This window comes from Molossus molossus, unplaced genomic scaffold (assembly GCF_014108415.1).
Source record: "Molossus molossus isolate mMolMol1 unplaced genomic scaffold, mMolMol1.p scaffold_m16_p_7, whole genome shotgun sequence".
Lineage (NCBI taxonomy): Eukaryota > Metazoa > Chordata > Mammalia > Chiroptera > Molossidae > Molossus > Molossus molossus.
Genome location: NW_023425401.1, coordinates 74521750 through 74543656, shown reverse-complemented (window position 1 = coordinate 74543656; position 21907 = coordinate 74521750). Strand labels below are relative to the sequence as shown.

Sequence of the window (21907 nt, the reverse complement as noted above, 5' to 3'; positions counted from 1 at the left end):
CTCCGCTTAAAGGGCCCAAGCACTTGCTCAGACTCAGACCCTCCAGGCTCCAGCATGAGGGAAGCAGCTTGAAAGGCACCAGAGACATACAGGGAAGAACTGAGTCGTTTGGCATTGGGGTAAGGGTTTGAGAGGCAGCTTTTTCCTGGACAGATGTCCTGGCGGAGACCTTTGTTCCTTTGGTGAGCCCTTCCCCCACAAGGAGGGCAGATGACAGTCATATATGGGACTCCTACCACCTGGCTCACACTATTTTCCCTGCCCTGGTGATTCCCTGAGGCCCTGCCCCACCCAACTTTCAGGCCCACCCAAGCTGTTGCCACTTGCTTTATGATAGGGAGGGCCTGTCTTGGATCCTGCTTCAGATTTTCCTAAATTCTCTCAAACAAGCAGCATGTGATCTCTGAGAATCCCATACCTCTTGTTAAGTGGCCCCAGGCTTGCCACTAGAAGCATCCAACCTTGGTTCACAACTTAGCTTTGCCTGGGCACCTCTAAGCCCAGCACAAGAAGCAGCCATCTGCAGATCACTTTATAGCTTATGCCTGGTGGCCCTAGGTAGAACACAGGCAGTGGCTGACCTTGCCCCAGAGCCAGCATACCCAGTGGACAGCTTCAGAACACTGCAAAGCACCACCACCCAACCACCTCCAAAAGTGACACACTAAATGAGTGGACTCACTGGGTACCAGAGCCCTGCTAAAGTAAGTCTTGCTTTGTGTGGTGGGCCCCTTCACAGCTGTTCATCCAAGGTAGTCAGAGGTCAGTGGATAGTGGGCACAGTGAGTCCTTGTAGCTGATCAGCCTGAGGAAAACCCTCTCATTGATGGGCTAACAGCAATCAAGGCTCAATTACAACAGAATTATGTAAAGTCTACATGTGGGGTGCACCTCAAGGGCCCAGCTGGGAGATCAGGGAGGCTGTGCCACTGGACTCTACAGGACACCTACTACAATAGGCCACCCTAGGAAGCCCAGGAGACATAGAAACTCTGCCTAATACATAGAAACAAACACGGGGAGGCAGACAAAATGAGGAGACAAAGAAACATATCCTAAATGAAAGAACAGAACAAAACTCCAGGAAAAGAACTAAGCAAAATAGATATAAGTAACGTTAACGGATGCAGAATTCAAAACACTGCTTATAAGAATGCTCAATGAACTTAGTAAGAACTTCAATGAACTTAGTGAGGGCTTCAAGACCATAAAAAAAGGACCAGTCAGAAATGAGAGGCACTAACTGAAATAAAGAATAATGTACAGAGATATAAGGAAGCAAAAAAACACCCAATCAGAACAGCAAAAAGAAAAAAGAATCCCCCAAAATGAGGACAGTGTAAGGAGCCTCTGGGACAACTTCAAGCGTACCAACATTCGCATCTTGGAGGTGCCAGAAGGAGAAGAGAAAGAACAAGAAATTGTAAACCTATTTGAAACAATAATGACAGAAAACTTTCCTAACTTGGTGAAGGAAACAGACCAAGTCCAGGAAGCACAGAGTGTCCCAAACAAGATGAACTCCAAGAGACCCACACCAAGACACATAGTCATCAACATGCAAAAGGTTCAAGACAAAGAGAGAATTTTAAAAGCAGCAAGAGAAAAGCAGTTAGTTACCTACAAGGGAGTTCCCATAAGACTGTCAGCTGATTTCTCAAAAGAAACTTTGCAGGCCAGAAGGGAGTGGCAAGTAATTCAGAGTGATGAAAAGCAAGAACCTACAACAAAGATTAGTCTATCCTGCAAAGCTATCATTTAGAATTGATGGCCATATAAAGAGTTTCCCAGACAAGAAAAATCTAAAGAAGTTTATTACCACCAAACCATTATCATATGAAATGTTGACAGGTTTTCTTGAAGAAAAAGAAGATAAAAAACATGAACAAACAAAATGGCATAAATACATATCGATTGACAATTGAATCTGCAAACAAAATGAACAAGCAGAACAGAAACATTCTCATAGATCCAGAGAACATTTTGATGGTTGCCAGATGGGAGGGTGAAAAAGGTAAAGGGATTCAGAAGTACAAATTGGTTGTTAGACTGACAAACCTCAAAGGGAAGGGAGGTGGGGAGAGGAATAAACCAAAGAACTTATACACATATATGCATAACCAATGGACACAGACAACAGTGTGGGTAAATGCAGGAGGGAGGTGGGAAGGAGGAGGAGGGGGTCAATAGAGGAAAAACAAGGAACGTCTGTAATATATTCAATAATAAAGATAAGTTTAAAAATAATAATAAATAAAAATGCCAGTGATTTCTGGATGTTGATTTTGTACCCTGCTACTTTGACAAATTCATTTATTAAATCTAGTAGTTTTTTTATTAAATCTTTAGGGTTGTCTATGTACAAGATTATGTCATCTGCGAATAACGACAGTTTCATTTCTTTCTTTCCAATTTGGATGCCTTTTATTTTTTCTTCTTGTCTGAGTGCTATGGCTAAGACTTCTAGTACTATATTAAATAAGAGTGGTGAAAGTGGACATCCCTCTCTTGTTCCTATTCTTAAGGCAAATGGAAAAGAACAGAGAAGCCATCAATTGACCCAAGACATTATGCTCAGTTAATATTTGACAAAGGTGGCAAGAGCATACAATGGAGTAAAGACAGTTTTTTTTAAATAAATGGTGTAGGAAAAATTGGACAGCTACATGCAAAAAAAAAAAATGAAACTAGACCACCAACTTACACTATACACAACAATAAACTCAAAATGGAGAAAAGACTTAAATGTGACTTGTGAGTGCACAAATATCCTAGAAGAAAATGTAGGCAACAAAATTTCAGACATCGCATGCAGCAGAATTTTCACTGATACAACGCCTACGGCAAGAGAAACAAAGGAAAAAATGAACACATGGGACTACATCAAACTAAAGAGCTTCTGCACAGCAAAAGAAACAAACATCAAAATGGAGCCCTAGCTGGTTTTGCTCAGTGGTTACAGCGTCGGCCCACAAACAAAGAGACCTAGGTTCAGTTCCAGCCAAGTGCATGTACCTCGGTTGTGTTCGTTCTCAGCCCCAGTTGGGGTTGTGCAGGTGGGATCCAGTCGATGTGTCTCTTTCACATCAATGTTTCTCTCTCTCTCTCTCTCTCTCTCTCTCTCTTCCTCCCACTCTGTCTGAAGATAAATGTAAAAATATCCTCAGTTGAGGATTAAAAATAAAAATGGAAAGGGAATCCACTATATAGGAGAGCATAATTGCCAATGATACATCAGATAAGGGTTTAATTTCCAAAATATATAGAGTACTCATAGAACTCAACAAAAGGAAGACAAAAAATCCAATTAAAAAGTGGACCTAAATAGACATCACTCCAAACAATATATACAAATGGCAAGAGGCAAATGAAAAAATGCTTAACATCACTAATCATCATAGAGATGCAAATTAAAACAACTATAAGGTATCACCTCATTTCTGCCGGAGTAGCTGCCATCAACAAATCCTCAAACAAGTGCTGGCAAGGATGTGGAGAAAAGGGGACTCTAGTACACTGCTGGTGGGAATGCAGACTGGTGCAGCCACTTTGGAAAACAATATGGTGTTTCCTTAAAAAATTAAAAATGGAACTGCCATTTGACCCAGTGATCCCACTTCTAGGAATATATCCTAAGAAGCCTGAAACACCAATCAGAAAGAGTATATGTATCCACGCATTCATAGCCACACTATTTACAATTGCTAAGATCTGGAAATAGCCCAAGTGTCCATCAATAGATGAATGGATAAAAAAGCTGTGGTACATATACACCATGAAATATTGTGCAGGTGTAAGAAAGAAAGATCTTTTACTATTTGAGACAACATGGAGGGACCTGGAGAGTATTATGCTAAACGCAATAAGCCAGTCAAAGAAAGACAAGTATCACATGATCTCAGTTATTTGTGGAATATAATGAACCAAATAAGGTGGTGAATAAAATAGACCCAGAGACATAGAAGTAAGGTTCAGATGATAAACTTCAGAGGAGGGAGCAAGGGGAGGGAACAGATAAACTAAAGAATATGTGCATATAAGCATAACCAATGGACATAGACAACAATTCTGGGGGGGAAGGCACGGGAATAGGAGAAGGGTGTCAATGGGTGAAAAAGGAGAAACATCTGTAACAAAAATAAATTAATTAACTAAAAAATAAAAAATTCATAGCAATTACAATGATTCACAATTTATTATAAATGTCAGTTATATCGATTATAAAGGAACATGGCTGCTTTGAGTACCCTTATCCTTTCTACACTTTTCTTCCTTGTAGACCATCAGCAATTTCATGGTACTCCAAACTTAGTAAATTACCACTCCAACATTGGCATTTTGGTGCTTATAAAATTTAATAACTTCCGAGAACAATGCCTATCACATAGGAATTATCAACTATGAATAACAGATAGTATTTTTTTAAATTTTCATCTTATTTTAACTTTATTTTTATTATTAATGCTATTACAGTTGACTAATTTCCCCCCACACCCCACCCCTTTGCTAGCCCCAAACCCTGCCTCCGACCCTCCTTCCCTCTGGCCATCACACACTGTTTTCTGTGTCTATGGGTTATGTGCATATGTTCTTTAATGAATCTCTTTACCTTCTTTAATCCAGTCCCCCTCTCCCTGCTGCCCTCTGAGAGCTGTCAGTCTTTTCCATTTATCCATGACTCTGTTTCTATTTTGTTCATCAGTTTGTTTTGTTCATTATTGAGATTATATAGTATTTGTCTTTCTCTGACTGCCTTATTTCACTTAGCTTGATAATCTCCAGTCCCACCCATGCTGTCCCAAAAAGTTAGAGTTCCTTCGTTTTATGGCTGTGTAATATTCCATTGTATAAATGCACCATAGCTTTTTTATCCACTCATCTACTGATGGGCACTTGGGCTGCTTCCTGATCTTGGCTATCACATTATGTAGCCATTTTAAGTTGTAGAAAGTTTATATCTAAGGTAGTCAGTAAAGAAAAATAAGCGCTGCCTGGCTGATGCAACTCAGTGGTTGGAGCGACGGCCCACACACCAAGAGGTCTTGGGTTCGATTTTTGGCATGTACCTTGTTTGCCAGTTTGATCCGTGGCCTTATTCAGGGCGCACACAGGAGGCAACCAATTGATGGGTCTCTCTCACACAGATGTTTCTTTCTTTCCCTCCCCCTCCCTCCTTCTCTCTCACTCTAAGAATCAATGGAAAAAAATATCCTCAGATGTGAGGACTAACAAAAAAAAAATTTAAAGAAAACTAAGCACTTACCTAATATATGTAGTGTGCCCTTTGTGTTATAAAGCCAAGAAGCATCATTAGCAAAACCTTTCAGTGACTAATTAAGTAGCAACTTGGGAGTACTGCAGGAATGGCAAACACCTGGTCCATACACTGACATGTCCCTGCTCCCTAGGAACCAAAGCAGACTTCACTAATTCATCCTGCTACTCTTTCTGTTTTAGGGACCAACTGCAGCCTCACACACATGAAACAACCTCAGACTCCCATTCAACACAACACTGAAGGAAGGCATGAACAATTTGGTATACCTTTAGAAATACCAATACACTAGTAAACAGACTTCAGCCATGCCATTAGGAATTATATGGCCCCTGGTGAGTCACTTACTTTCTTCTTGGTTCCTTTTCATTCTGAAGCAATGTCAGTGAAAAAATTAAGATCTGATACTATAGCTTTCACATCAGAAGAATAGAAAGTGATTTTTTTATGTGGTAGCAGTAGTTTTAGGTAAAGAACAAATACTATTTGTAGTTAAGCCAGCTCACTCTTCAATCTAATGAAAACAATTTTTCCATTGGGTTATTTGAGGAAAAAATGTCACCAGCCTGTGCATTTTTAATGCATTATTTTTAAAGTATATTTGGGGATGACTCTTTATTAAGTTAAAGTATACAGTTATATATTTTTAAGTTTAATTTAAATTCATCTTCTTTCCGAGTGTATAGAGAATATTTGCAAATTAAGATTGTTTACTCTTTCACACAAATTTCTATCATTTCAGCCAAACTTACCACTACTTTTTATTCTTTCCAAATGTTATTATTGCAAAGAAAGCTCAGAAAGGGCAAACACTTTAATATTAAAATGAATGCAACCCCAGCCTAGATGATTTTAGAACATTATGAAATATGATTTTATGCACAAAATTTATTACCAATATTCTATATTCACTATTGCTATAATATAATACATGTTATTGCTGATTCCATCTAACATTTTTTAAATGTTTTATGTTTATATATTTCCACAAAGAATAGCATTCCATATTAACTTGATAGTATATTTGAGAAAAACATATTATTACAAATTTATTTATTTTTGTTATAGATGTTTCTCCTTTTTCTCTCATTGACACCCTCCTCCCAATCCCACACTCCCCTCACAGTACTGTTGTCTATGTCCATTGGTTAAGCATATATGCATATAAGTTCTTTAGTTTATCTCTTCCCTCCGTCCTTCCCAGCTCCTCTGAAGTTTGTCAGTCTGAACCCTACTTCTATGTCTCTGGGTCTACTTTGTTCACCACCTTTTTTGTTCATTATATTCCACAAATAAGTGAGATCATATGATATTTGTCTTTCTCTGATTGGTTTATTTTGCTTAACATAATACTCTCCAGGTCCCTTCATGTTGTCTCAAAGGATAAGAGATCTTTCTTTCTTATAGCTGCATAGTATTCTTTCCTGTTTGCTTGGAAGATTTTTTTCCACCCCTTCACTGTCAAACTAATCAAGTCTTCAGTTGTGAATTGAGTCTCTTGTAAACAACATATATATGAGTTATGCTTTCTTATCCATTCAGCTACTCTGTGTCTTTTTAATTGGAGCATTTAATCCAGTTACATTTAAGGTTATTATTGATATGTACTTATTTATTGCCATTTTTTTCATTATGGTTCTGTTTTTCTTTCTATTTCTTCTGCTTATTATAGCAGTCCCTTTAACATTTCTTGCAGTGTTGGTTTGGTGCTAATGTATTACTTTAGTTTTGTTTTTTGTTTTTTTTTTTGTCTGGGTGCTCTTCATTCCACCTTCTATTTTGAATGATAACCTTGCTGGATAGAGTAGACTTGGATTCAGATATTTGTTTTTCATTACCTTGATCACTTCATGCCATTCCCTTTTGGCCTGCAGTGTTTCTGTTGAGAAGTCAGCTGATAGCCTTGTGAGGGTTCCTTTTTTAGATAACCTGTGACTTATATCTTGCTGCCTTTAGCATTCCTCTTTGTTTTTCATTTTTGGAATTTTAATTATCAGGTGTTTTGGTGTGGGCCTCTTTGGGTTCTTCTTACTTGAGGCTCTAGTTGCTTCATGAACATGTATGCCTTTTCCTTCATCAAGTTAGGGAAGTTTTCTGTCACTATTTCTTCAAATATATTCTCTAACCTTTGCTAATTTTGTTCTCCTTCTGAAACTCCAATGATGTGGATGTTGTGACTATTCATATTGTCCCACAGTTCTCTTAAGCTGTATTCCTGTTTTTTTGTTTTTTTTTTATCCTCACCCGAGGACATTTTTCCATTTTTTGTTCAGATAGAGCAGGAGGGAGAGAGAGGAAGAGAGAGAGAGAGAAACATTGATGTGAAGGGACACATCGAGTGGCTGCCACTCTCACGACCCAACCAGGGCAGGGGACAAACTGTAACCGAGGTACATGCCCTTAGCGGGAACTGAACCCGGGTCTCTCTGTACCGCAGGCCGACGCTCTAACCGCTGAGCCAAACCGGCCAGGGCTGTCTTCCTGTTTTTAAATTATCTTTTCTTTTAGGTTCTCTGATTGGGTGATTTTTTTCTACCTTGTCTTCTAATTCACTGATCTGATCCTTGGCTTCCTCTACTCTGCTGGTTCTTCTTTCCAATGTATTCTTTATTTCTGCTATTTTACTTATTTTTATTTGGTGATTTTCCATTACCAAGTGATTGATTTTCAATGTTTCTATATATTTACTCATGCTATCATGCATCTTCATAATCATTAGTCTGAACTCTGCCTCTGATATCTTGCTTAATTGTGTTCCATTTATGTCTTCTGTAGAATTCTCTTGTTCTTCATTTGGGATTTGTCTCTTTGTTTCACCACTTTGGCTGTCTTAGTAGGTTTTGGAGCTTGCCAAATTTTCTCTGTGGGTGTTGGTGTTCCACTATTGGGTTTGGATGAGTGTGGGAGGATCCACATTAAACATCACTGTCCAGTCTTACTTTTCTAGGTTGATTTGCAGGCCAAGTAAAGGTTCAATTATCCTCTAGCTTTTGCCTGCAGGCTATTTGTCTCAGTTATCTGATGAGCCTTAGGTTGTAGCCCTCAGCTGAATTAAAAATCCCTCAGGTGTACAGGGTAAGAGCAATTCCAGCAGGTGGGCCACTGCTTGCTGGCAGTCTCTAGCTGTTCAAGAGCCTCAATTTACATTTCTCTGGCGTGGTCTGGTGGTGTTTAATTCCTGAGGGAGGGGCAGTTGTTTCTCTCCAGGGCTCTTTGAGTAAGATGGCTACTGTCCTGTGATGGAGTGATTCAGCACAAAACTAACAGTGTTCACCCTTCAGCTCTCTCCTGAGCCAGGAGCCCTGACTCTCTTCACACAGTTCCAGTACATTCTGCCCTCCTTCTGCGGGAGCCCAAGGTGAGTGGTTCTAGCTGATATAGTGCTCTGGCCCTTCAGAGAACTGCCTTTTTCTCTGTGCCTCTGCTTGCCAAACAAAGCCTCAGCTCTGTTGATCTCACCCAGGTGTTATGTGGGTTCCTTTCCCTGTCCTGCCACTCTGTGCTGTGGAGCTGGCTTGGGATTTTAACCCCCGACTTCTCAGAGGGAATTGCTCACAGCTAAAACAGCCCTCAGCTGCTGTCCATGGGCTCCCAGCTTGCCCTCTCATACCTTTGCAGTAACTACCAGGCTTGATTTGTTTTCCTCTTTCTGTCCCTGGTTATAAGGGTTCTCAATTTAAGAATACTGATGCCTTTCATTTGTTTTTCTCCTGATGATTTGTCTTTATTTAAGTTGTAATTCCAGTTTGGTTCCATGAGATGGTCTGTGTAGCCACCATTTTTTCATTCAGAGAAAAATCTTTTGAAACTAAGGTATGAAATTCTTCATTCTTTATTCAGAAAGACATAGATTATTTGTTTTAAATAGTCTTAATTGTTTTGTGTTCTATCAATTATAAATTATTATGTATAGGGTAGTAAAAAATATATAAAATTTGGGGTGGGTCAATTTAAGAATACTCTAGTCCAAAGAAACTAAATAAATACATCAGTTCTTGAGGGAACAAACAAACATTGTATATATGAAAATATGCATATGACTTACATATTTATAGATTTCTTAAGAATACAGATAGTATCTATGCTACATAAAAATATGAATTTCCTCTATTTAAAAATTAGTGAATGGCTATTTTGACATTGCTATTCATTTATAAGGTTAACTGGTATGGAAATTGGGTTTTAAAAGCAATTTTCATTGACTGTTATAGTCTAAAGGGAAAACTTACACTCTAGTGACAGAATATGTAAACAATCAAACAAACAAACAAAAAACAAAAGAAAAGGCCTTGGCATATTTATATGGAAATTTGCAGAACATGGAACAGCAAGTTTTTTCCAAAATATGTATCATATGTATCTACAATCTCTATCCATTTATTTTCTGCATATAAATGCTATCTCATCAAATTATTCCTAAAAGTTCAAGAAAATGTGGTGGTAATACAGCCTCATGCCTTCATATATTTAAGAAAAAATTAAATGCCTTCAAGTTACAGAAATTGTGACTTGAAGTGATAAGAAGAAGAAACAGAAGAGCAACTAATTGTATCTGTATTTTAACATCATTCATGTTTTGATTATCTGCATTAATGGAATGGAGTGACTAATAAAAAAATTATAGATAATCTACTTAGTGATATTGGGTCTGTAGCCTTGTGCTTAGAAGCTGAATTTTATGTATTTCATTTATTTTTTATTCCTCATCTGAAGATATTTTTCCATTTATCTTTAGATAGTAGGGGAGGGAAGGAGAGAGAGAGAAACATCGATGTGAAAGAGACACATCGACTGGCTGCCTCTTGCATGACCCGGACCAGAGCCAGGGCTGAACTGCAACCAAGGTGCATGGCCTTGACCTCAATCAAACCCTTGACTCATTGGTCTGTGGGCTGATGCTCTAACTGCTATGCCAAACCAGTCAGGGCTAGAAGCTGAATTTCTAATTGCCCAATATAATTTACTGCAAATGTGCGATGAGAATGCCCATCACCAGAGCAGTGGCCACAGACATACAATTTTGTTTCTGGGGACAATTCCTATCTTAAACAAAGAGAATCTGAAGTTGACTTTTTTAAATTTTCAATCTTAAGTCTTATACTAATAATGCATATTATCCTTTAAAAATATTTTTTGGATTATTATCTTGGTAGGTCAATATAAATAAGATATTGTATTTTTGTCTCATAGTTAACAATAGTAGAGATTTTAAAAATAGAAATGATTTGGCAGATGGGAATTTGAATATTTGAACAGAATGAATTAACTATTAACCAAAACTATTCATTATCCATCGTGATCTTGATTTAAGAACTTAGCTTTCCATTTCTAAGGTAAAATTATGGCCAATGTTAATAAATATTCCTGTAGAATTAAATGATACTATGATTTTGAGATTATGGCATCTTGCTTGTCCTTAAAACTTTATCTCTTTTTGAAAAAACAAACAAACTTGATTTGTAGTCAATTATAACCAACGCAAATGCAATGAACATAAATTCTGTCTTGTCATAAAAAGTTAGAATAATCATAAGACTCTATTTAAATAAACTTTCTTGACCATGCATTATTATAATACCATTTAAATATTTAAATATATGATTAAATATATATTTCAGAGTATGGAGCCAAACTCCATATTCTCTGTTAAAACCTGTTGAATTGTGCCATCTGTTTTGGAAACTAGTCTATACACTCAAATGTATAGCTTGCATTTTTATCAATAAAAGAAAAGTGATTATTTATTGATAAATGACATAGAATGTCTTTTTTTTTTTACCTAAGTAGTATTAGACATTTGATTTTTTTTTTTTTTTTCTGAAGGGTAAAAAGATTACACTGCATTTGAATAGACCATGTGATAGCACATCCTTAGACGTCATGTATGATATGAAAAGATGATCTCCATTCATAAGATACACAATGGAAATTATAAGTATATCAGGAAAGAAGAAAAGCAAAGATGGATGTATAGGAGTGTCAGGGAGTATTTGTAGTGGTTTGATGCATGTAAATATTACATCTTACAAATAATTCTGTTCAAATTTATCTCTGAAGTTCAGGTACTTCGTTTAAGAAAGAGACTGTTTTACATGACTATATGCCATTTTCTTCAAGAAAAGAGCAACATTAATTTAAACAGGAAAAAATGGCTCTCAAAATATTCCTTTCCTTCAGTTTTCTGTGAAAAAGTATGTCACCCGATCCTGGCAGATAAGGACTAGGAAAAATTGTTCAAGTTATATTTTACTATCAGAATCCAACAAACACATCTTCATCTAAATTATTTTGTCAACAGCCTGTAGTACCCTTGCTAACCTTATTTCGCACCAGTGCATAATTAGATACACAGGGGTGTGACTCCAATTGAAGGTGTTGGCATTGTAGCACTCTGTGAAAATATTAACTATGAGGTTAACTCCAATTTTCTCTTCTTTAATTAAATGCACATGGTACTAATGAGGTAACCTACTGTTCCTTGATAGCGCTAATTAGCTAAGAGGAGAGTACACTCTCACACTGCAATTTAAACCTAAAAATAAGGTTGAAATATGCTAATTGCAGGCAATTTTAAAACAGTACAAGTTGAAGAACTAGTCATAATAAGAGAAACTGACTGCTTTACAGCTAGGCAGCTGTAACTTTGGTTAAAATGCAAACAAGCCACATGATTTTTGGACTGCTATTTAACAAGGTCATAGGTGTCCTCATAAAATGAAATGCTATTTCATATACAACAGTATGATCCAGACCAACAAAAAATGCTCAGATCGACACTTATGTACATAAAACCCAAAATAAATAAACATCACAGGAACTCTAAAGTGCCACGACATGATTTATATTCAATACTGAAAATTAAACTTCATAAACAAGCAATATTACCTTAAACTCTTTCAAGAGTACCCCATTAAATAAAATATTGCAATATGTGTCTCCAAAATAGACAAAACATGTCAATGTGTGATCTCAATCACACAATGGGAAGGAAAGATACAGAGAGGAGTTAATATCAGCATCTGAGGAATACACAAACAGGACATTTTCAGACAGTGTATAAGTATAGTGATAAAAATATACAAAAGGTGCTATGGAATAAAATGGTGTAGATACCAGTGAAGGGATACAGTTGCCAAAACATCAGAAGGATTTCATTATAATAAGAAGATTTTCATTACATTTTTTTCTACAGGTTAGAGCTTTGGGATGGAAGTAGCCTGCAGCTTCACTGTGAGAATGATTTTCTCCATTCTTAGTTCAAAATCCTCAGAAACAGTATTTCAGTAAATCTAAGTATAATCCAAATATATTTTCTTTGTTTCACAAACATTTTCCAAATATTATTTTAACTGAACATTTGACATAAAGCAAGATTCTGAAAGAACTTCTGAACCATCATAAAAGAATGTTTTGATTGGTACAAAGTATATTTTCCTTATTTTTTATTCTGTAAAATCTATGATATCATACTTTTACTAGACAAAAACTATTTAACTAAAAAGACTCATTGTCTGACAATGATAATCTTTCCTTTTACCACAGAGAAAATTAAGCATGTTAAAATGATATTGTCATTAACCTATCGTTAGGGACAAGAGAGATAGAGATTGCCCGACACTGAGGTCTCACAGTGATATTTTTCTGCTCCTGTCACTTTGCATGCAAAATCATAAAATATGTATAGTTTAAACAATAGAAAGAGTTGAACCAGCAATAAACAGAGTTAAAAAGCAAAATTTGTGAAAATAAAAAATCAATTTTATCTTAAGTTTACTGAAGAGCAATAACTTAGAAAGCAAACCATTTGAAAGGTAAAGGCTTTTACCTAACTCCCAACTAATAACTCCTAGAGTTAAAATATATGTGAATACATTTTGTACTACCATTAGCCAGTCATTTTGTCTTGCCAAAAGGCTTGGTTGAAGAAACTGCTTTGGAAAACCCAGCTTCTTCTCCTGGCTGTCCAAGAGCTGTCTAGGACAGAAAGAGACAGAGTGTTGGCAAGAGATGTTAATAAACCTCTGACTAACCATGCCTTAACAGATCCATGAAGTTGCAAGTCTGTAAAAGAGTAGGAAGACAAATAAAAGCAATCATTTAGAAATTATCTCCTGGAGGCAACTTGATCTATTCCAGAAAATCACAGGGAAACACAATATGAATGGATGTTTTAAGTGTTTACATCTGTTTCAAATAAGCACCAAAAGATCCTTTTAACAGTGAAAAGGCCAAGACAATGTATTGGAATGGCCTTTCAACATTAACTTCAGAAAAAATCTATTCTTTAAATATAAATTATTGTAATTTTCTGTTAAAACAATAAAGAGTAAATCACTAAGCGCTGAAATAAGAATGCTAACTCTGGAGACAGTCTGCCGAGTTCTGATCCTGACTCAACACTTACTAGTAGTGTGATCTCCAGCAAGTTACTTAGCCTCTCTTGGCCTCTTTCTCTCTAGAACAGGTGTAATAAGTAACATTGTCATATGGTTATTAAATACATTGATGTGTAAAGTACTTAGAATAGTGCTGCAATCCTTATACTTAATATTTACTAGTTATGGACTTAACATTTATTAGCTATCATTATTGTTCTAGAACAACACTGAATTTTTTTAAATTAGAAAATATTAAAATCCTACAATGTATAAAACAATATTACACACTGTAAAGGGTGCAAAATACTCAAGACATTTTATTTGCATTCAAATAACTTTTGTCTGTCATCAAACTTTGTGGTATCAATAAAAACCTCTTCCACGTGAGTGAAAAGTATTTGTTTCTCTTTAGAAACCTGATGCAGCAAAGCAAAACGTTAATATGAGTGTGTTTGCATTCAGTGACAGGTAAAATTGCTTCTAAGAAAGAATATAATTTTTCAAAGATGATAAAGTTATATTTTTCATAGAAAGTAGGTAAGTATTATATATTGATCTTTCCTGACAAATGAAATTGTTTTAAATTATAGTTTATTGAGGTTGGATGAAAGTATGTTCAAATTTTTTTTAACATGTTTAAAACTTTAGGGTCACAATAGTTGGGGTAAAATTATATCTAAAAGGAATAGTGACCTACATTTTAAAGGTGCAAAAATTTGAAAAGTGTTCAGTTAATCAAGGAATGTGGAAACTCTCGACATGACATGCAACAGTTGATTGGCCTTTTTGCCACTCCAACTGTTTCTTTTGTAGGTTTTTTTTTTTGGCTGTTTGGAGGCCACTCATCACATCTGATGAAAATTGTTCCAGGGACAGTGTGGTCAGGGTATGTATCAGAATGATATGTGTTGGCTTTGCAAATTCAAAGCCAACTTCATCCTTCCCTAGCCCATCTCCGAAAAACAGATCAAAATCTTCCTGGCTCTGACAGAGGAGATAAAAAAAAAAAAAAAGAACTGCTTCCTGGAAAACATTCTGAGTACTTCTTAGGACCAGTGGCTCACAGTAGTTGGTATATTCTTTGGAGTCAGTCAATGAGAAGCAGGGACTGTGTGCTCCAGAGGACCAAATCAATATGAGCACATGACTGAGGACTTTTTATTCTTGATTATGAAGAAGTAGTTAGCCCTGCCTTAATTCCTTCTGCAATACAAACTACAAAACCCCAGAGATATTGAGAAGAATATTATGCGGCCATTAAATAATGACTTTTCAGAGAAGAGAAATGAGACCTAGGGAGCTGAAATTATTTACGAAAAGTTATGCTTTTATTAGTTTTTAAAAGCTGTTGTGCATCACATTGCCTACTGTATAGGTTCTCAGAGTTTAGCATGTAAAAGAATTTCTGGGTAAGCTGTTATAATTGCAGAGTCTGATTTAAAAAATCAAATAGGGCCTAGGAATATGCATTTTAAGAAGCATCTTGGCAATTGCTATCACACTTTGAGAAATGTTGTTTTCAATGTACAGGATATTTGTGTGACAGGTGATTTTTCATTGTTTTATTCTATGCACTCAGTCAACACCTTATCAGGGCCTACTATATGCTATAAAATACATAAGCCATATGGCTATAAAAATGAATAAAAATTGTCTTTGCTCCAAAAAGAGTTAGCCTTGGTAAACTAAGATGCAACAAAGTAAATGCCAATTGCAGGGGCTCCTAGATTTTTGTTGTTCTTGAAACCCTTTGGCAATCTGGTAAAATCTGCAATACCCTACTCAGAAAACATTTAATTACATAAAATATAAGAAATTAGAAAATCAGTTTTCCTTTCAAATTTTCTAATTCCAAATCTCAATAATATTTAAAAAGCCAAATTTGTGAAATAACAATAACTTTAAAGTAGTGATAAACATTAACAATATTTCTAGATAGTTTTATCAACTATGATGTGATATCAAAATATTTTCATTGGTGACAATGTCATAAATACTGCTAATACTATTGTGACATGTTACCTATATTCAAAATAGAAGAAAATATCAAGTCTTAATTAGAAGTAAAATTGAGACTACTTTTTCTTCCATTCACATTAATAGACCTCCTGAATTCTATATGGATCCTTGATCAAGAGACTTTATTTTAGAGAGAAATACATTATTGAAGAGGTAAAAAGTAGTTTGATCATTTTGAAAGGAAATATTTTCTAGTTTGCTCCCAAAGAATGAGTAGAACTTTATTGGGGGGGAGGGGGGCAGGAGAAAAGTAAAGGAGAATACAAACAATTTAAGATTTTGCCTAAAGAAATGTGATAATTTGGGAATGATAGGAGTGTGGTATGGATGGGGGAAATGATGAGAAATAAAGCTGGAAAGGATTAGACTATGAAAAAATATACTCATCAGACAAAGGGGATTTCTATTATGTTCTGAGGTAAAGGGGAGTAATTGATTTACTCTTTAGAAAACAAGAAAATAGCATGAGGGTGTGGGTTAAGTCTGACATTGGGAAAAGCTAGTGGCTGGCAGTCTAAACTGCCCAAAGTTTCATCAAAGAGTCATTATAGCATAAGCCAAATAAACAGCAATGAGAAGGAGAAAAGGATACTCAGCTTGAGGAGAGGCTACCTTCCTGAAAGAATGTAGGATAAGGGACACTGATGTAGATTATGATATCATTAGCAAGATAAGAGGATGCAAGAAAAATGTTTAAGGAATGGAAGAAAATTCGTTTCATTTGGAAATACTGGATAAAAAAGCTGTGGTACATATACTCAATGGAATACTATGTAGCTGTAAGAAAGAAAAATCTCTTATCCTTTGAGACTACATGTAGAGACCTGGAGAGTATTATCCTAAGCGAAATAAGACAGTAAGAGAAAGACAAATATCACATGATCTCATTAATTTGTGAAACATAATGAACAAAACAAACTGATGAACAAAATTAACTCAGAGACATAGAAGTAGGGTATAGACTGACAAACCTCAGAAGAGTGGTGGGCGGGGGAGGAAGAGATAAACCACAGAAGTTATATGCATGTATATGTAACCAATGGACATAGACAACAATGCTGAGGACAGGGCAGGGTAGGGGGATCAGGAGAAGGATGTCAATGGGGAAAAAGGAGAAACATCTGTAACAAAAATAAATTAATAAAAAATTAAAAAAAATAAAAGAGGTGACTGCAGGACATTCAGGTAGATATTTCTAGTAGACTTTTGCTTATACAAACCTTAACTTCAGCAGAGACAATAAGATATCTACAGACCTGTGATCACAACCTTATGTGGCAGTAATCCCACAGGAGTGGATAAATTCTGTCATGAGATTTCAAGGAGTGGTTCTCACCCTGGCTGTGTGGGTCAATGGTTATATTGTCTGTCCACACACAGAAGGGTCTTGGATTTGATTCCCAGTCAAGGACATATACCGGTTGCAGGTTAGAACCCCAGCCTGGTCAGGGCACTGGTGGAAGGGAGCCAATTAATTGATGTGTCTCTCTCACATTGATGTTTGTCTGTCTGTGTCTGTCTCTCTTTCTCTCTCTCTCCCATCCCTCCCTTCCACTCTCTTTAAAAATCAATGGAAAAAGTATATTCAGGTGAAAATTAACAAAAAAAATGAAGGTGTGGGTTCTCAACATAATATGTCATATGTTAGCCTCACCTGGGAGCTTCGAGTAAATATTGATGCTGAACTCTACTTCCGTGAGCTTCTGATTTAATTAGGCTAGGTTAGAGCTCAGGCATTAAGAAAAAACAAACAACAACAACAAAAAGAACACTCTAGGTAATGACAGAATGCAGCCAGAATTTAGCACCACTAATACTGTAGTTGAATAAAGAAGTTCTGGACAGAGATGCGAAAGACATAAAAAGACAGGGAAGAGGTATGGTCAGAGAAATGATGTCAAAAGTCTCAAATATTTTGACAGGGTCTAGTATGATGAGACTTGATTACAACCCTGAGGTTTTCAGTGATATTCAGCAGAATAATTTCAGAAGAGTAGCAGGGTCAGAAACAGAATTATCCTATGTAGAAGAAGAAATGAAAGTTGAAGTGTAAATAATTCTTTCAAAAGTTTAATGATGAAGAAAAGGGGAGGGTTAGGAAGATTACCTGACATAAAACAAAAGTTTATATAAGATTTTGATTTGTTGGGATTTTTATCTATAAAGATGAGAATATACAGAAAAATGAGAGAGTGATGGTACAGGAAAGCAAATGTCCAGCTGACAAGAGAGGGTCATAGAAAAGGGGAGCAGGGGCAGGTATCATACACAGAAAGATAAATTGGCTTTGGAGAGATCCTAGTGTGATACAAAAAAAGAATAATTAGAGGTAGCAGTTTAAATTTGTTTTGAATCAGAGATGAGAGAGGCAGAGAGTTCTTGCCTGGTAGCCTTTAAATTTTCTCTCTGAAAATTTATGTAGGAGCTTTAAAGCAAAGAGGGAGAGTAAGGTATAAAAGACCAGTGAAATGCCCTGGCCAGTTTGGCTCAGTGGTTGGAACATTGGCCTGCGAACCAGAGAGTCCTGGGTTTGGTTGCCACAAGAGGCTTGTACCAAAAAAAAAAAAAAGACCAGTGAGAAAGATCTCTTATCCTTTGGGACAACATGAAGGGACCTGGAAAGTATTATCCTAAGCGAAACAAGCCAAACAGAGAAAGGCAAGTATTATATGATCTCACTTATTTGTGGAATATAATATACAAAACAGTCTGAGGAATGGGGTAGTCCCAGAGATGTGGAAGTGGGGTGCAGCCTGACAATCCCAGAATGGGTGTGGTGGGGGAGGGATAAACCACAGAACTCATGTGCATATGTGCCTGAACTATGGACATGGACAACGGGGCTGGGACGGGACGGGACGGGACGGGGCGGGGCGGGGAGGGAGAGGGAGGGGAGAATCAGTGGGGGAAAAAGGAGAAACATCTGTAACAAAAATTAATTAATTAATTAAAAAAAAAAAAAGACCAGTGAAACCATTGCTAAACAGTGATGAAGGCTAAGCTGAAGTAGGAGACAATAATGCCTAATACTGTGATTTTTAAAAGAGACATACTGAGTAGCTTGCTTTGAACATATAGTTTGGAGAATGGATGAACAAGTGCTATAGCCCTGTGAGAGGATGATACAAAATGGTATATCCCTAATGTCATTATTAACCATGGGGTATAGCTTGGTCAGGAAGAAGTGGAGGTGAGTGGAGGTGGTGGTGGTGTGTGTGGATGATAACAAGGGAGAATTGTGTTTATGGCTAGAAGGATTCCTTAGGTCCACCAATTCAAAATGATTTTAAATAATTGACCCAAGGTCATGGACAATGTTATTGAAAGTATTGATTAATAAATATTTATAATGTTATGCTTGTTTTCTTCAGGGATTAGTATAAAAGTTTTAAAATAGTATAAAATTTCTTTTCCTTGGTATGATTGATATGATTCAACATGAAAATCCAAAATTAATAGAATTAAATTAAAGATTATTATTTCCTTAGTAGAAGAATTATTCACTTTAAAAATGTGGTTAAGTTTGTATTTAAAGTGAAAACAAATTTATTTAAAATAAAATTTTATTTTATTAACCTTTGAAAGCATATATGTATTGCCTAAAGTATAATTCTATAAATTAGTGAATCTTCATGTGCAAATATGTTAGTTGGTGCTATTTTCCTATACTTATCTCTAGTCCATGTTTCTCAAATAGAAGAAATTTGTTGTTTTTTGTCTACCCAGCATCTATTCTTCTAAAAGCAGCAGTGTTTCCCTTTGGGGACCACCTCCATTCTGAACCTCAGCTGCAATCTTCATATGCAAATTGGTGGGACTGACTCAATAGTGGGTGAATGATACAGGTAGGCCAATTAGATCCCTTCTCCCAGAAACTCATTCTTGAGATATGTGATGTCTGTAAAACAAATAGAAATTTATCCAACCCGATATTGAGACACAAAAAGCCTGTCTATTAGATCCTGCTCTGCCTCTTGTCCTTTCTGAGACCAGAATGTTGTTGAGCTTTTCTTCTTACTCTGTGAACAAATCTATATTCTTTGAATGGATTCCACTTTTTTTGCTTAAGTATTATATCTATTTCTATATCTTGAAACCAAACATATAAACAAACGAGACTATTGTAAAATATTTTGATTCATGGTCACACTGTCAAAATTAGGGCTAAACTTTTACAGCTTCTAAAATACACTTTAGAGCAAAACTTTGGTTATAACCCACTTTTAGAGAATAGACCAAAGATAAGGTTGAAAAGCCATGAACTTGGCCTCATATTTTACTGTTGACAAAGATAAGTGAAGTAAAAATGAATTGCTGTTGAAATTTAAGTCTTATAAATACATCATTTCCTCTCCCTGAAATGTCAGCTTGTGTGACCAGACTTTACATTTTACAAGCACAATTTAATATGTAAAAATGACTAAATAAAACATAGAAATATCAATATAGGCACAGTTTATTAATGTATTGATTGTTAATGGACATTAACATCTTTATTTTTACTATAATTTAAGTTTATATACTCCTTCATTTTTTTCTTGTTCAACAGATTCTAAATTTAAAGGAAGATTAGGTAAACATAAATAAAGAAAACTTAGTAGTAGCCATTATCTCAATACACATACCACAGACACTTGGAGAATTTGAGATTTTAAAGTACTTAATATTAAGCAATTAAATTAACTGACATTGCTAAAATAAGATTCAGTCTCCACTTCATGGTTAAAGAGTACCAAAGAATTAGAAAAGATTACAGCTCAACAGTATTGAAGTCAGATTTTTTGCCTTGTTTTTAGTTAGTCCTCTTCTTGTTCACTTCAGATAGCTATCATCATAACCAGCACTAATTGGCTTCCTTGTTAGAAATCTCAACAGAGGATCCAAGAATAGAAAAGATATGGACACCTCTCACCCACGGAGCACAGCTTTCTGGGCAGATGACCTGGCTGCTGTCTACGAGAAGTATAAAATCTACCCATGCTCTCTGACTAGGTAGGCAACTTAAATCTCCAGGGATGTTAACTTGATCCTTCTTGCAGCTAAAGTCACTAAAAAACAAGTGGTGCGGTTATTATATTTTGTGAGGGAATGAAGGAAACAATCATGGCATGAGATACTCCTACACAGCACTGGTAAATTATTGTATTTTTACTTACATATTGTATCTTTTTTTGCTTTGTTCATGCGAATTGTTTAAGCTCTCCTAAAAAATAAATAAGGAGCTGGATTTCTCATGAATATGTGAACAGTGAAAGACAAAATTTTAAGTGTAATTATTTAATAGATCAAAGTACAGATTCTATGTACAGGATTTTTTCCTCCTAGATATATTGGGACTAGGCAGAAATACCTTATACTTACATAAGTAAAATAGTCCTTAGTTTTCTGCTCTTCTTTTTATGTTATAGTCAAAAGAAAATGTATATGTCTCTCATTACCTTGAGGAGGTTAAGTGAGGTAATGTAAGTTAAGAAACATGCCATGCTAAAACAACTTTCTTTATGAAATGAGAAAGCATAGAGCAGTGAATGGTGTACAGGATATGCAGGTGCTTAAAATATATCTGTGATGATATAGAGGCTAATTACTAACTCTATAGTTCATTCTCTATTCTATTCACCAAAGATTTAATGAAGACCTATTTTATGTCACCTACAATAGAACTGGACTCCATTTTTAACTGCTGACTTATTTTTAAACCTCAACCTCCCTTTCCCCTGTGACCCCCACATTTGGTCAGAAAGCTTGTGCATGAACCAACTCCTTTGCCACTGGAGGGAAATTTAAACCACCTACTTGCTCAAGGAATTTTTCACCCTAGCATACTCACAGCTACCATAAAGACCCAACATTGCTACTTGCTTTACTTTCCCAAACCAGCCTGGACTTGCTTGTGACCAATCAGCTCTCCCTAGGAATCTCTCCTCTGAGTAATAAAATTCCTCTCAAATTCTTTTGGTATGTGGAGTGTCATCAGCTTTGATATCTGAACCAAATGTTGGTGGGTGTCCCTCTCACTTCTGCAGGGTACTAAAGAACTCTACTTACTAGGTTAAGAATTGAGATAAAAAGTAGGGGTCCCTAAACCAAAAACTTTATAGACAAATTGGGAAGACAGACTACTAGTATTATAATAAGCATTATGACAGATGCATGCACAGGGTGCTATGGGAATATAGAAGACGGGTATTTTGTGGCAGACAGGAAAGAAAATGGTTTTAAATGAAGTGATAAT

The 21907-nt window shown here is 36.1% G+C and overlaps 1 protein-coding gene across 5 annotated transcripts in view; it reads right to left on the bottom strand.

The window, feature by feature from the left end:
• FOXP2 (forkhead box P2) overlaps positions 1-21907 on the bottom strand; it is a 355837-nt gene that overhangs the window by 159487 nt on the left and 174443 nt on the right. The window contains exon 4 of one of the 5 annotated variants that reach the window (XM_036246291.1): positions 10240-10314. The exons of the other annotated variants lie outside the window; for them this stretch is intronic. Within the exon in view, the coding sequence (XP_036102184.1) occupies positions 10240-10314 (75 nt within the window). The remainder of the gene's footprint in view (positions 1-10239; positions 10315-21907) is intronic. 5 annotated transcript variants of the gene reach the window in all.